Source organism: Rhinoraja longicauda, chromosome 4 (genome assembly GCF_053455715.1).
Source record: "Rhinoraja longicauda isolate Sanriku21f chromosome 4, sRhiLon1.1, whole genome shotgun sequence".
Lineage (NCBI taxonomy): Eukaryota > Metazoa > Chordata > Chondrichthyes > Rajiformes > Arhynchobatidae > Rhinoraja > Rhinoraja longicauda.
The window spans coordinates 5,243,334-5,260,249 of NC_135956.1; the positions used below are offsets into that span (position 1 = coordinate 5,243,334).

Here is a 16,916-nt window from a genome sequence, read left to right on the forward strand (position 1 = left end):
TAAGGTGATGCATTTTGTGTGGTCTAAAATGGTAGGTTGATGGAAGTATTGAGGAACAAGGAGATATTAGTGTGTAAGGCCAAAAATGCCTGTGCATGGAAGCACAGATAAAGAAGGCATTGAAGAAAGCATACAGGATACGTCCCTTGATTAGCTGAGGCATAGAACACAAGAGAATGGAGGTCATGGTATACTTTGAGTTAGATAGAGCTCTTGGGGCTAGCGGACTCGAGGGATATAGGGAGAAGGCAGGCACGGGTTACTGATTGTGGATGATCAACCATGATCACAATGAATGGCAGTGCTGGCTCGAAGGGCCAAATGGCCTCCTGCACCTATGTCAATGTCTACTTGCACAGTTTTGGTCGGAGTATTGTCCATGGATGTTTGGTTGCCACAATGTCGGAAGGATGTGAACACACTGGGGTGGATGCAGAAGTGATTTATCAATGTTGCCTGTGATGGAGCATTTCAGTTATGAGGAGAGACAGAGTTTGTTTTCCTTAGAGCAAAATAAGTTACAGTGGAATCACTGACCTGGATTGCCAAAGACGCTGATGGAGACAAATACTCTGACAACATTTAAAAATTAACTGGACAAACATTTGAATCATCAGGGCATTGATGGCTGCAGACCAAGTAAGGATAAATGGGATTAGTATGGATGGGTCGGCATAGACCTGGTGGGATGAAGGGCCTGTTTTTCTGTGCTGTATAACTCTGGCTCTCTGAGCATTCACTGCACATGGTTCAGGTGGAAACAAATGAAGTATGACAGTGCCACTTTGCATTTACCTTCTTGATGTTGAAGATGTCCACAGAGCCCAGGAGTTCAACTCTGGTGTGCGCTGAGGGGTGTCAGTGCTGGTCTAAATCAAACGTAACTGGAAGTGTCGTCATTCCTGCTATAAAGTAAACGTTGCAGTTATTCCACACATAGCAACGTCCCTCAGAATGGGGAATAATGAGCGAGTAATGAAATGCCGAGTGTCGGGTAAATAAATAGGATACCTGAGCCACCAGAGGAAGGCACGCTGGCACAGCAGTAGAGTTGCTGCCTCACAGCGCCAGAAACCCGGCTTCCATCCTGACTATGGCTGCTGCCTATATGGAGTTTGTACGTTCTCCCTGTGACGGTGTGGGTTTTCTCTGGGTGTTCTGGTTTCCTCCGACACTCCAAAGACATGCAGGTTTGCAGGTTAATTGGGTTTGTTGAAAATTGTAAATTGTCGCTAGTGTGCAGGAGGGTGCTGGTATGTGGGGTGATCACCGGTCAGTGTGAACTCGGCGAGACGAAGGGCCTCTTTCTCCGCTGTTCCTCTAAAGTCAAAATTCTAAAGTCTAAAGATAACAACACTAGGCTTTTTTAACTGCACGGAAATCACGTGACATGGTCATATGGATGTGGATGTGGCTTACTAATAGAAGATACAGGGATGTGGTGCAAGGGCACTGTTCAGGCTGGATGTATGCGACCAGTGGAGGTCTGTAGGGATCAATGCTGGGACCTCTGCTGTTTGTAATATATTATATTGTGGCAGCTCCCAAGGGTCGGGCCATACCGCTACCGACCCCTCGGCACGGGAATGGACCGGTCCAGGGGGGCGGCCCTTAGCTACGGGTATAAAGGACGGGGTTTTAGGCGTGATCGCTCTCTGTTAGACTCGACAGATCCAGAGAACCCATTAAACACATCGCTCCCAAAATACCCGGCTCCTCGCCTGTATATCGAGCTTTTTTGACGCGCCACAATATGTGATATATTATACACACGCACACGCACACGCACACGCACACGCATACGCACACGCACACGCACAGGCACACGCACACGCACACGCACCCCCCCCCGTATATGTAGATAGAAACTGAAACATAGAAAATAGGTGCAGGAATAGGGCATTCCGGCCCTTCGAGCCAGCTCCGCCATTCAATATGATCATGGCTGATCATCCAAAATCAGGGCCTGTTTCCGCACCGTGTCTCTAAACTAAACTAAAGTAGAGGACACTGAAACCACGCACACTTCTATGCTGGTACTTTAGAGAATTCATTGTGGTCATGGCTGACCATCCACAATCAGTAACCCGTGCCTGCCTTCTCCCCATAGCCCTTGATTCCACTAGCCCCTAGAGCTCTATCTAACTCTCTCTTAAATCCACCCAGTGAATCGGCCTCCACTGCCCTCTGTGGCAGAGAATTCCACAAATTCACAACTTTCTGGGTGTAAAAGATTTTTATTCATCTCAGTTTTAAATGGCCTTCCGTATATTCTTAGACTGTGGTCGCTGGTTCTGGACTCCCCCAACATTGGGAACTAGCTTGTAGCTTGTCCAGTCCTCTTATAATGGTTAATTCAGCCATTTGCATTTGGACAAAGAGACTCTGGGCAGTGAGTCCAGGCAACTGGCCAGGTTCAGGACAATCTAGCCCATCAATCTTTATCTTTACTGCCTATTATGCCTCCTGGCATGTAGAGCAACCAGCCCATCAATAGGGCAAGCTAAATGGCAGTCTTTGGAGATTTGGAATATTAAAGCGAGAAAGTAGAGCACCTTGTTCAAAACTAAGTTTGAATCTAAAGCCATTTGCTGCAAGGTGTAATTCAGAATGCCCTTTTGACCTCTGGGCAACAGGAAAAACTTTTGTTTTTCTATGAACCTTGAAAAACATGAAATTTTCCAAAGGATGTCAGTTGGTGTAGTCATCTTCAGGGGTAACCACTGTATGATATGACCATGGATAAATTCACTTGAAAAATGAATCAGGTTTATGTGCTAAGGATGGAGGGTTTAAAGAAAAGTTGCTATTTTTCTTGTGGGGAATTACCTTCCAACAAAAGAGGGTCAATTGTCCAAGCCGTTTGATCGTCATGGCTATCCCTCGAGGTCGAGGATGATGGTCTACGTTCTGATGTCAGAACGAAGACACCAGTGCATGTGTTTGTTTAACGTGTACTTGATGTTGCACCCCAAGAAGCACACGGTCCTTCACAAATCAATCAACTGATTTCAATGGCAAAGGAACCAAGACGGTTGGAGCTGATAGATCTGTTGCAGCCTTCATCCGCCTTCACAGCCGTTGAGTTCAAGATAACTTTGTCCGCCTGGTCCGCCGTTGTGGTCTTTAGGTTCGATTTGACATGTTCCCATGAAAGGCTTAAACATTGGTTGTGACAAAATCATTCAACAAGGCACATAAGGTATAATTCAGAATGCCCTCTCAAGGTACAAGCTGGATGGACTCGGCTTGTACTGGATAGACTTGGCTTGTACTCGCTGGAATTTAGCAGATTAAGGGGGGATCTTATAGAAACGTACAAAATTCTTAAGGGGTTGGACAGGCTAGATGCAGGGGAAGTCCAGAACAAGGGGTCACAGTTTAAGGATAAGGGGGAAGTCTTTTATGACCGAGATGAGAAAGTATTTTTTCACACAGAGAGTGTTGAATCTGTGGAATTCTCTGCGACAGAAGGTAGTTGAGGCCAGTTCATTGTCCATATTTAAGAGGGAGTTAGATGTTGCCCTTGTGGCTAAAGGGATCAGGGGGTATGGAGAGAAGGCAGGTACAGGATACTGAGTTGGATGATCAGCCATGATCATATTGAATGGCGGTGCAGGCTCGAAGGGCCGAATGGCCTACTCCTGCACCTATTTTCTATGTTTCTATGTTTCTATTTACTTTGTTTACCGAGTCCGCGCCGACCAGCGGTCCCGATACGTTATTTCTATCCAACACACTAAGGACAATTTACAGAAGCCCATTGACCAATAAACCTGCAAATCTTTGAAATTTGGAAGGAAACAGGAGCAATCTGGAGAAAACCCATACGGTCACAGGAAAAATCCTACAAACGTTATACAGACAGCATCCCATAGTCAGGATTGAACCCAGGTCTCTGGCACAGTAAGGCAGCAACTCTACCGCTGCACCACTGTGCGTGCCATCCTAAGGGAATCCAGGAAAGCTTTGTTAGTGAGTGCCATTAAGATATTTCACCATGGAATAAATCTTGTCCTTGATAACTAAAGTCCACCAGATTCTAGCGGTTGCTGCTTCTGAGGAAGTAAGTCTTTCTCAGGGCAAGGATGTCATTTTTTCAGCCACTATGAAAAAAAGCTATCAGAATGATTCACTGATTTTTGCCTGCCCAACATAATTGACTGAGTGCCAGCCCAGCTTCGAGAGAATTTGGACTTTGTTGATGTGCGTCCACTAATTAAGCTCACACCTCCACTAATTAAGCTCCATTGGAAAGGGGAGCAGGAGTGCCATGGTGAAACTGGGGAAAATGGGTACTGTTAAAATGCCAGCCAGTTTCTGTGTTGGAAAAAAATTAACTGGGCCATAAACAGTTTATCTATCGCCCATTTCGCCTTGTATTCCAGGGCAAATTCCACAGCACCTGAGACAAGAAGGTATAAGCTCGAATATGGTCCAGGTTTAGTTCTTCTACCAGAATAACAGTATGAATACCTCTGTGAATTAAGTGTGAGCAAAAATGAATACATTTGCTGGGAGGTGTAATTCATGGATTTCCATGAATTAAAAATAAACATGAAGCTCTGATCAACAAAAGTGATAAGTTTGAATTCATGTGGAAAACACGTGAGCATTTTCTCAGTAGTCTCTAGTCTATCCATGTTGGATCGAATAGAAAAATAACCTGTTCCTTCATAATAACCTGCTCCTTCATAACCTGTTCCTTGCAAAATTTTCCAAGTGGTCAGTTCTCTCCTTATTGTCCAACATCATTGATGATATCTGAAGGGACATTTACCGAGGTCAGTTCACAGCAAAAGTGCTGGAAATGAAAGCATGAATAAAAAGCTGTAAAGGGATTTATAATATTCACAGCGTCCAGATGACTTGTGTGTTTGGATGCATGTCAAGGACTATTTTCCATTTGCTGTTGAGATCATGCTTACTCTTGAAAGAGGATCATTGATAAAAACAAAAGAAGAGAGTGGAATGAAAACAAAATGGTGAACAAAGACTGGTTGCAAAGAAACCAAGGAACTTTTCAACTAACGTATTGTTAATTTTATTTCATCCTCAGGGACAACAATACCAGCGCTCCTCAACAGCACATCTAATAATCTGTACCTAAACTTTCAGTCGGACATCAGTATTTCAGCTGCTGGCTTTAACCTAGAGTATACAGGTAAAGTAGTGATGGTTCACTCTGTTCATCATTTCTGATAGTTTCATCTTTGCTTATCATCTATTTTCCTCCCTCAATAAGGTTCTGATCCTTATGTTATTACTTCTGATAATTACAATATACTGTTTGCAGAATCTGCCGCTCAGCTGTTGTTTGGTGATTTGACCTACAGTGATTGGGATTATCTTTGATTTTGTCTCTGTTTTTTCCCTGTCTGGTAATACTCGTTTGACCTCCTCAGCAGTTTCTCTTGGAAATTCAGGAACCAATGTTTAATTTGGACACAGGCAAGATAGTTGGGAATCAAGGGAAATGTCTGCAGAAAGTTGCATGTGAAGCCTTGATATTTGAAATATTGAATATTTGGGCTTCTATAGTAAAAGTTGTGTGCAATGCCAATGTTAGCAAGCCGTGTCCTTTGATTTTAACAAAGGTCCTCATCTAATCCAATGTCAATTTTATTTACTGATTTCTTGTAACCAAAAATGGCATTAGGCTAAAATCGAACATGACATTAATATGTGCCACCAAGGTGCACTGCCCCTTCCACCTTTTTTGTTTCCCTATCCATTTATATTGGGTGAACTGTATTAAAATGAAATTTTAACAATATTGCATGAAGAATAACCATATTGATCCACATTCCAGTGTGCCAACACAGCTGTAAGCTGTGGCAAACCTGTCTAAGGCAAAGAAATATCAAGGTGTTTATCATTCAGCTGTCTATTCTTGCTATTTAAGAACGATTGTAAAAAAACAACCATGTAAACTGTTTTATTTGGTCAAAGAAAAGGTGGTCATGACTTCTTACAGAAAGCATCAATTTTCAATAATCATGGCTCTTTAAATAGAATGTGCAATTTTAAGTATGAGTGACGACAATGAGTATGTTTTTGCAGCAATTGGATTGGACTCCTGCCCTGAGCCACTTATCCCCAGCAATGGAATTAAGAATGGGGATAGATTTTTGGTTGGAGATGTTATATCATTTCACTGTGAACAAGGATACTCACTCCAGGTAAGGAATTGGTATTGTATCAAACAAATCAGGACTAATTTTACAAAGCTTCAGTGGAAAAGTGAAAGCTTCATTGATATATGCATGCAATATTTCAAACTCTTAAACGGGGAACATAGAATGATATCCAGAGAAGAATCATTATTCCATCCCCACTTGATTTTAACCCAACGTTATATTAATTGTCCTGGTTTTAAAGCAAATCTTAATGATATTTAACTGTTAACAGTTAACAGTTTACAGGGCGCAGCGGTAGAGTCGCTGCCTTGCAGCGCCGGAGACCCGGGTTCGATCCTGACTACGGATGCTGTCTGTACAGAGTTTGTACATTCTCCCCGTGTCCACGTGCATTTTCTCCGAGATCTCCGGTTTCTTCCCACACTCTAAAGACGTACACGTTTGTAGGTTAATTGGCTTGGTATAAATGTAAAATTGTCCCCAGTGTGTGTTGCATAGTGTTAATGTGCGGGGAATCGCTGGTCGGTATGAACTCGATGGGCCGAAGGGCCTGTTTCTGTGCTTATCTCTAAAACTGAGAATAACTAAAAACGGACCGAACCTCGCCATGACATTTGACATGCTATTTACTCATGGTCTTGGGCGTCACTGGAAATGCCAGTATTCATTGCCCTTCCCCAATTACTCATGAAGGGACCACCTACTCAAAGCACTGCAGTTCTACCTTTGATTCTTATGAGTGTTGCTTGGCAATATAGCTCATGGAAATCTCTGGATCATGTGGTTCAGTGATAAGTGACTATTAGGACCTTGACAATGATAGGGTTCGGCGATAAGCTGCTGTATGTGGGCGGCTGCCAAGATGTTCTGACAAAGGTGAGAGTAGAGTAGCAGATATTAGTTGAGAAGGTGGTAGGGGGCACTCATGCCGAGAGAGTGCAACGTGTGCCTTTGAATTACTGTATCAGGACTCTTTGTCTGCAGTCTTCAACGTAGAGTTAAAGCCATGCCAGTTCACAGAATGTTGATCCATTAATGGTAAAGAAATATATCTAATGGTTCCAAGCCGGAATACTGTGCAACTGGGCGTGAGATTGGCCGTTTCCCTCGAGGTGCTTGAAGTCACAGTTTTGGGAAAGCTGTTGAAAAGTGTATTGGCAATTTGCACCAATGGATTTTGTGGCTGTCATGTTGAATGCAGTGAATGTTTACGGTTGTATGTGAGTTGCTTTGTCATAGGTGGTATTGGGTTTCTCAAGCATTGTTAGAGCAGCAGTCATCCATGCCAATGGATAATATTCTTTCACTCCTGACTTGTGGCTTTGTTGACAATTTCTTTGGGAAATAAGGATTTGAGACATTCACTATAAGATACCTTTTTTTTTGTCCTGTCCGTAAAGCAATGGTATTCTTGAGCCTTGTCCAGTTAATGCTCTGTTCAATGGTGACCCCTCACTTTGTGAGCATTCAGCTGCATAGAAGACATGGAATTTGAAAGTGGACACAACAAAACATTCTGAGACTCAGTATCAACTCCTGTACTTTCCAATACATTATATAATTACTTGTGTAAGAAGGAACTGCATTTGCTGGCTGACAGCAATTTTTAAGAACGATCTCGACCCAAAACATCACCCATTCCTTCTCTTCAGAGATGCTGCCTATTCCCGCTGAGTTACTGAAGCATTTTGTATCTATAATTATGTGTTCTGAAAAGCGATCTTCTTTCGCACCTGGCCATGAAATTCAATTCTTCAAAAGAGTTTGAACACGGATTTGCTACCTGGCATGTAATTTTCTTGGTAGACACAAAATGCTGGAGTAACTCAGCGGGACTGGCAGCATCTCTGGAGAGAAGGAATGGGTGAAGTCTCGGGTCGAGACCCTTCTTTAGACTGATGTCAGGAGGGGGAGGGACAAAGATAGAATGTAGTCGGAGACAGTAAGAATAGTGGGAGACTGGGAAGGGAGAGGGATTGGAGAGAGAAAGCAGGGGCTATCTGAAGTTAGAGAAGTCAATGTTCATACCGTTGGGGTGTAAACTGCCCAAGCGAAATATGAGGTGCTGTTCCTCCAATTTACGCTGGGCCTCACTCTGACAATGGAGGAGGCCCAGGACAGAAAAGTCAGATTGGGAATGGGAGGGGGAGTTGAAGTTCTGAGCAACCGGAAGATCAGGTAGGTTAAGGCGGACTGAGCGGAGGTGTTCAGCGAAACGATCGCCGAGCCTGCGCTTGGTCTCGCCGATGCACAGGAGTTGACACCTGGAACGGCGGATAGAGTAGATGAGGATGGAGGAGGTGCAAGTGAACGCTGCCTCACCTGAAATGCCTGCTGGGTTCCTTGGATGTAACTTTCTAGGTTGTTCTTTCCCCTAGCCTTGCTCATATTGAGCTTTTCATTAAGCATAGCCCCCTCTAGATAATATAAGATTGGTGCTCGGATGGACAGAAAATATGTCAAAAGGACACAAGGGTGGGGGGTGGGGAGATGAGGAGCAATCTGGCCAAAGAATGGGAACAAGCCAAAGCCTGGCAAGCATTACATGGGTGCAGATGAGGTTTTGTTTTGTAGGTAGATGGTTGAACAAAGGCCTGAGATGACGAGACAAAATGTGTGAGATAAGATGGAAGAAGTGCAAATTGTGAAGTCAGAGGAAGGACTATAGGTGCGGGGAACAATGGGCAGAAACTGCTTCAGCTCTCGTTGGTGCCTTTGAAATTCCAGGCCATTATATTATATGCATTTTTAAAATAAATTTACACAAATATTAAATTCCAGTGCGGCGCTAACTTTAAAAATAGTGATGTCACCCAGTAATAATGGGGTCTCGCATTGACTCTGGCATGGGTATCTCTTTAATCAGTTGTTCTAAAATTATATTTGCATTTCCTTGCAAGCCATTGCCACAGGCTTGTTTGCGTTTGTGTTTTTGTGTTTCATTTAACCAAAGGATAGATCTATAATTGATACATTTTGCTTTTTCTAGGGGCATTCCCATATAACATGTATGCCAGGACCAGTCCGAAGATGGAATTACCCTATTCCCATGTGTGTAGGTATGTGTGTTTATAATTTGTGAAACTGTTTTCCTGACCTCCCCGCCTCTCTCACTCACAAATACCTTTTTCAGTTTGACTGTGATTGTGCTTGATCTTAGTTGAAGAGAAAGATGATTTATTTCCTTTCCCGGTCATAATGCGCTTTCAGGTGAGGTGAGAGAGGTGTTGTTGCCCTAAACGAGAGGCTTTAAAATCAATATGTTAATTCTTGTAAGGAAAGCAGAATGGCTTCTTTGCAAACAGGCCTTCAGTCATGTGTTAATGTTTCCTGTTCAAAATGTTGGACTCACATTCTGAAACAGCACGTCCTTCCTTATCAAATGCACCGACAGGTGCTCCTGCAGTATATCAGCATGTACATGACAATAGACAATAGACAATAGGTGCAGGAGTAGGCCATTCGGCCCTTTGAGCCAGCACCGCCATTCAATGTGATCATGGCTGATCATCCACTATCAGTACCCCCCGTTCCTGCCCTCTCCCCCCTGACTCCGCTATCCTTAAGAGCTCTATCTAACTCTCTCTTGAAAGCATCCAGAGAATTGGCCTCCACTGCCTTCCGAGGCAGAGAATTCCACAGATTTACAACTCTCTGAGTGAAAACGTTTTTCCTCATCTCCGTTCTAAATGGCCTACCCCTTATTCTTGAACTGTGGCCCCTTGTTCTGTCCTGGTTTGCAAAGCATTAAAACAAAATGGAACACATAGCCACAAAGTTAACAGAGGCCAATGTCCATGCTGGTGTTAATGTTTCATTCATTCCACTTCCCATTCTTTTTTCACTTAGCCCTATCGAATGGATGATAGTTGCGATGTTGTTCATAAGGTCACAAGTGATAGGAGCAGAATTAGGCCATTCAGCCCATCAAGTCCACTCCGCCATTCAATCATGGCTGATCTATCTTCCCCTCCAAACCCCATTCTCCTGCCTTCTCCCCATAACCCCTGACACCCGCACTAATCAAGAATCGACCTTAAAAATATCCATTGACTTGGCCTCCACAGCCCTCTGTGGCAAAGAATTCGACAGATTCACCACCCTCTGTTTCGTTGTTCGAATAGGTGGTGATTTTGTTCAATGTTTCACTGTGTTGGAGTCATGACGAGTTTCAAGGTCCTAAAGATAAATGGTGTGGACTAACAGGGTAATGTTAATTTGATTTATTTCACTTGGCAGGGTCAGTGATTTATTACTGGCATCATTGTGGGATCACAAAATCTTTCCGTTGCTTAAGATGGGAAGAGTTTACAGGTGTGTAGGAAGGAACTGCAGACGCTGGTTTAGACAATAGACAATAGGTGCAGGAGTAGGCCATTTGGCCCTTCGAGCCAGCACCGCCATTCAATGTGATCATGGCTGATCATTTAAACCAAAGATTGACACAAAAAGCTGGAGTAACTCAGCGGGGCAGGCAGCATCTCTGGAGAGAAGGAATAGGAGGCGTTTCGGGTCAAGTCCCGTCTTCTGATGAAGGTGCTGGCGGAAGCGAGTGGAGAAATGGGGAGAAACCGTTTCAGGTATCTTTGGTGCCTTTGAAATTCCAGGCCATCATTTTATATGCAATTTTAAATGGAATTGTAAATTTCTGAAGAAGGGTCTTGACCCGAAACGTCACCTATTCCTCTTCTCCAGGGTTTACAGGTCTTCACTTCGAGGTGTTTTGTTTTGTGGAAAATACTGGTGATGTATTTATGAATAAGCAATAAGACATCAGTCTGAAGAAGGGTCTCGACACGAAACGTCGCCCATTCCTTCTCTCCCGAGATGCTGCCTGACCCGCTGAGTTACTCCAGCATTTTGTGTATGAATACGCAAGTTTAGTTATCCACCTGAATGCTACATTTTAATTACCTCATTGCTGTCTGTTGGTGCACAAATGAGCAGATAATCACATAACTTAAATAGACAAGAGTCTGCTTTTTTTAACCTGTGTGACAGCATTTAACCTGTGTGACAGTGTGACAGCATTTAATACGATTTTTCTTTCTGATTGACTTTGGAGATCATCACTAGAAGAAATCTGATTATTTAGATAGAAGTTTAGCGTCAGTCACATTGTTTTTTCTCTTGTATTTATTACCAACATATCAATTTGAGGCAGGGAGAGATGAAACAAGCAACTCTATGGGTGGCACACTGGCACAGGGGTAGAGTTGCTGCCTTACAGCACTTACAACAGCCGAGACCCATGTTCGATCCTGACTACGGGTGCTGTCTGTATGGAGTTTGTACGTTCTCCCCGTGACCTGCGTGGTTTTTCTCCGAGATCTTCGATTTCCTCCCGCACTCCAAAGACGTGCAGATTTGTAGGTTAATTGGCTTGATAAAATTTGTCCCTAGTGTGTGTAGGATAGTGTTAATGTGCAGGGATCTCTGGTCGGTACGGACTCGGTGGGCCAAAGGGCCTGTTTCCGTGCTGTATCTCTAAACTAAACTAAACAAAACTATTGCTGAACTGATAAGCAGTTGAAGAGTTGGTTTAATGTTTATGAAGCATAAAATCTTTTGCAATGTTTACTGCTAAAGAGGCTAAAAAATGATGAACCAAGTCATGCTCGACTAGCCTGAAATCACTGACTGCTGCCACTAATACATTTTCTAATCGAGGTTAATTCAGAAGGGGGAGACAAAAATCTGGAGTAACTCAGCGGGTCAGGCAGCATCTCTGGAGAGAAGGAATGGGTGACGTTTACAGGTTGAGACCCTTCTTCAAAACCCCGAATGAAAAAGGGTGTCAACTCGAAACATCACCCATTCCTTCTCTCCAGAGATGCTGCCTGTCCCGCTGAGTTACTCCAGATTTTTGTGTCTAGCTTCGATGTAAACCAGCATATGCAGTTCCTTTCTACATACTTAATTCTGAAGGGACCAGATTACTGGCCAAAAGAGCGGCAACCAATCTTGGTGGGTGGAGGAGTCTGGTGACATTATATCCGTTTAATGGCAGATGATATATCCTGGAAAATCTGCACTGTTGGAGTCTGGGCTTTGCTGTAAAACCTATATGTGATCTGGCATTCAAATGCATTCAAAATCTCATAAAAATGAAGCTTGCAAATAAGTGAAAAAAGTTAAATGAAACAAAATTTTGAATAGTTCAGTGAATCAAACTCATGCAAAATCATGTCAGAATCAATATACCTCCCACGCTTTTCCTGCCACTCCGCTTTTTCCAGCTTTCTTCTTCCTGCTCCCTACAACCAGCCTGAAGAAGGGTCTCTGTCCAAAATGTCCTTTATCAACGTTCTCCAGGGATGCTGCCTGACCTGCCTAGTTACTCTGGCACTTCATGTCATTTTGAACGCTTCTTTCATTGTTTGCAACCTTTCTATTTAAAAATAGGTATTCAATACATCAAATGCTTTTAGTTAATCATTTCTGACACTTTATTCTGCAATTGCCAGGAGGGCCTGGAGTTGATGATTTGGTTTACTTCATTAAAAAAAAACTTAATTTACCCTCAAAATTATCATGGTCTCCAGAATAAAGATAACCACATTGAATAATGCACTGAAGCTGCTCTGCTTTTAAAAAAAACTTATTTAGTCTTCCATAAATGTAAAAATTTGTGTTATTTCTGCTTTTTCAATAACAGGTTGCAGTCTATTTGAATTCACTTTTGCCCAGTGATAAAAGTTTTTTTTTAATAACCCTGCACATTTGCTATTTGAGCTTTATATTGTGTTTGTATCAATGCCGGACCACATCTAATGATCAGAGATTTTCCTGTTTCATGCTTGTTGAATATAGGAGCAAAGAGGTCCTTCTGCAGTTGTACAGGGCCCTGGTGAGACCACACCTGGAGTACTGTGTGAGTTTTGGTCTCCAAATTTGAGGAAGGACATTCTTGCTATTGAGGGAGTGCAGCGTAGGTTCACGAGGTTAATTCCCGGAATGGCGGGACTGTCGTATGATGAAAGACTGGAGCGATTGGGCTTATATACACTGGAATTTAGAAGAATGAGAGGGGATCTTATTGAAACATATAAGATTATTACACGCTAGAGGCAGGAATTGGACATGCTAGAAGCAGGAAACATGTTCCCAATGTTGGGGGAGTCCAGAACCAGGGGCCACATTTTAAGAATAAGCGGTAGGCCATTTAGAACGGAGATGAGGAAAACATTTTTCACTCAGATAGTTGTAAATCTATGGAATTCTCTGCCTCAGAAGACAGCAGAGGCCAATTGGATGCTTTCAAGGGAAAGTTAGATAGAGCTTTTAATGATAAAAGTCTGGGGGTATGGGGAGAGGGCAGGAACGGGGTACTGATTGTAGATGATCAGCCATGATCACATTGAATGGCGTTGCTGGCTCGAAGGGCCGAATGGCCTACTCCTGCACCTATTGTCTATAGTTTCTAATCTTCATTCCATAGACCTTGCAGTGTCTTGTCTAAGCAGCCTGAAGGATCTTTGGGGATGATTTCACATCATAATGTAGCCTTGTATACAAGTACAGTTCCTTGTGTGCAAGTATTGTCAAATAATTCTGATTTTTCTCATCCGTGTTCAACTGAGTTTATGTACATCACATCTCTAGACTGGTGAAAACTTTGGGTCTGGCGATAAATTCTATGAAGTGGGCGATTGCAACTGCTCATCGTTAAAAATGTTTCCTTATAATTAGGGCACAGTCAAACACTTTTGCTTGCTTTGGGCACTGCAGAAGTTGGTATTGTCCAGTCATGTTGGCTTACCCTCTCTGGGTCACTCTTCCATTCTCATACTTTATCCTCATGGTTCTTTAACAATCTTGGACAGTTTGAGCCTTGCAGTTTTGCTTCTGCGTTAGTATAAGTCTGTGCATTCTAACCTGCAAAACACACATTTTTGGATGTTGCTGCTTATTTTTCCAATCATGCATCTGGGCACGAATTTGAAACACAAATGCTGAATGCCTTTTTCTACTGCGGCTTCAATTATCTGATCCACTCTTACGCTCATTAACGTCGATTGATTAGTGTAATCGGCTGCAGGCATTATTTCTATTTGCTATTTATTTAGTTTAGTTTAGTTTCGAGATACCGTGCAAAACACGCCCTTCGGCCCACTGAGTCCACACCGACCAGTGATCCCCACACACTAACACTATCCTACACACACTAGGGACAATTTTACATTTATACCAAGCCAATTAACTAACAAACCTGTACGTCTTTGGAGTGTGGGAGGAAACCGAAGATCTCGGAGAAAACCCACGCAGGCCACAGGAAGAACATACAATCTCCGTACAGACAGCATCCGTAGTAAATATCGAACCTGGGTCTCTGGTATCACAAAATGCTGGAGTAACTCAGCAGGTCAGGCAGCATCTCAGGAGAGAAGGAATAGGTGACGTTTTGGGTCGAGACCCTTCTTCAGACTGAACCTGGGTCTCTGGCGCTCTTCCGCTGCTCCACTGTGCCGCCCAAGCCCTCATTGCCACACCCTTAAATACTTCATCTGGTATCAAACGTTCAATACTTTGCCTGAACATGTTTTTGAGTTTCTTGTAGTCTGCATCTGCGGTTCTTGGGCAAAACTTATTAAATATGCATATCATTGTAATGAAGCAACCTGCTGCCATGACAATGTGCATAGCAGTACACTGACCATGTAAACGTTTGTTCTCAAAGTTGTTCTGCTTGGCAGCATTGCTACTGAGGAGATAAATGCGACACATCCCAATTTTCCATTGTTATGATTACTTCAAGACAGTGTAGGATTCTTCACTATTTCTGTGGAAACATGTCCTGAATGAAGAACTCGTGGCCTGCATGCAATAGACAATAGACAATTGGTGCAGGAGGAGGCGATTCGGCCCTTCGAGCCAGCACCGCCATTCAATGTGATCATGGCTGATCATTCTCAATCAGTACCCCGTTCCTGCCTTCTCCCCATACCCCCTGACTCCGCTATCCTTAAGAGCTCTATCTAGCTCTCTCTTGAATGCATTCAGAGAATTGAACTCCACTGCCTTCTGAGGCAGAGAATTCCACAGATTCACAACTCTCTGACTGAAAAAGTTTTTCCTCATCTCAGTTCTAAATGGCCTACCCCTTATTCTTAAACTGTGGCCCCTTGTTCTGGACTCCCCCAACATTGGGAACATGTTTCCTGCCTCTAACGTGTCCAACCCCTTAATAATCTTATACGTTTCGATAAGATCTCCTCTCATCCTTCTAAATTCCAGTGTATACAAGCCTAGTCGCTCCAGTCTTTCAACATATGACAGTCCTGCCATTCCGGGAATTAACCTAGTAAACCTACGCTGCACGCCCTCAATAGCAAGAATTGACATCTGCCATTTCTTCTCGCAGATAAAGCATTGATACATTTTAATTGGCATTGTGGACAAATGACAATTGTTGCAATTTTAACAGATCTTAGTGCTTTATGCTTTGTGCTTTAGATCATTCTTTGGAACTTTAGCCTTCTCTATTGCTCTGACTGTATTCCGTTGTCGTATTTAGTGATTGTGTTGCACTAATCTTATCAGTTTGGTGATTATGTTCCTCAATGCCACTTCCACACATGTCAAAACTGTGCATGCAAGAGCAATTGTGATACACTGTGTGTTTAATAACTTCAATTGACTTTGGTCATTCATGAAATGCTGGAGGAACTCAGCAGGTCATTCACGAAATCACAAGCTTGGCACACAGCATGCAGTCTATAAAGAATGCCAGTGCAAAGTACTTCAAAGAGATGATGATGTCCTCAATCATAATCTTACAAAACTTTTGACTCCTACCTCTAAGCTTATAGTTCTTCACAATTTATTGAGATTTAGGATTGAAATGATTCTGCAGCTTCTGCCATACTTCACTAAACAAACAATCTTTCACTCACAATGTCAGTAATATGTACTGGCCCCATCTGAACCCATTTCTGTTACAGAATGGCTATCTTGTGTGCAGGCATGCTTGTAACATCAGTTTCTGCTAGGTTATTTGTTGAAGCAAACAAGTTCCAGGAAAGAACTGAAATGTACTTGTGCACTGGACAGAGAGTGGTGTGGAGAATACTGATATGCAAGGGCAATTTGAGATTACGAAGGAGATGGTGTTGAGGCTGTTGAAGAGCATAAGGTGGATAAATCCCCTGATAGAATCCATCCCAAGGTATTGACAGAGGCAATAAAGGAGATTGCAGGAGCCTTGAAGAAGTTCTTTGCATCTTCTCGAGTTACAGGTGAGGCTCTGGAGGACTGGAGAGTAGCTATTGTTGTACCTTTGTTTAAGAAGGAAAGTAGAGAGAATGAAGGGAATTATAGGCCGCCGAGCCTCATGTCAATGGTAGGTTGAGCTTATAGGACTTGGTATTTCAATCCCTACTGTAATTGGCACCTTCTTAATCTCTTGAGTGGGGGTAGGGGTAAAGACTTCATTGGGGTCATCAGGTGGGCACCCTCCTTGCTTGGTGTTTTGTTGACAGGCCCACGACACCTCCAGAGGGCTCAACAGTGATACCTGGTGTCCCAGGTGCGCTCCCCTCCGTTTTTACCCCTGTTGCTGGTCATTTTGCAGCCCAGTTGGAGTCTTTCCTCTTCAACCACAGCCAGTTGCTGCTTCGCTCGGCAGCCTCTGACAACGACCTGACGGCTTGCCTGAAGGCCTGTCCTCGAACTCCCATTCCCTTCAGGAGTCTGGTTGTTGACATGGCTACAAACCCTCTACAACCAACCTCTACAGGGAGCACCTGGGCACGCCAGCCGCGTTGTTTTGCCTCG

At 43.2% G+C, this 16,916-nt stretch overlaps 1 protein-coding gene across 2 annotated transcripts in view; it reads left to right on the plus strand.

Annotated features, from left to right (window-relative positions):
• The window catches only part of csmd3b (CUB and Sushi multiple domains 3b), a 1,698,079-nt gene that overhangs the window by 1,497,107 nt on the left and 184,056 nt on the right, over window positions 1-16,916 (plus strand). For both annotated transcript variants that reach the window (XM_078397138.1, XM_078397139.1), the window contains exons 37-39: window positions 5,060-5,164; window positions 6,064-6,182; window positions 9,130-9,199. In XM_078397138.1, coding sequence (XP_078253264.1) covers window positions 5,060-5,164; window positions 6,064-6,182; window positions 9,130-9,199 — 294 coding nt within the window. The remainder of the gene's footprint in view (window positions 1-5,059; window positions 5,165-6,063; window positions 6,183-9,129; window positions 9,200-16,916) is intronic.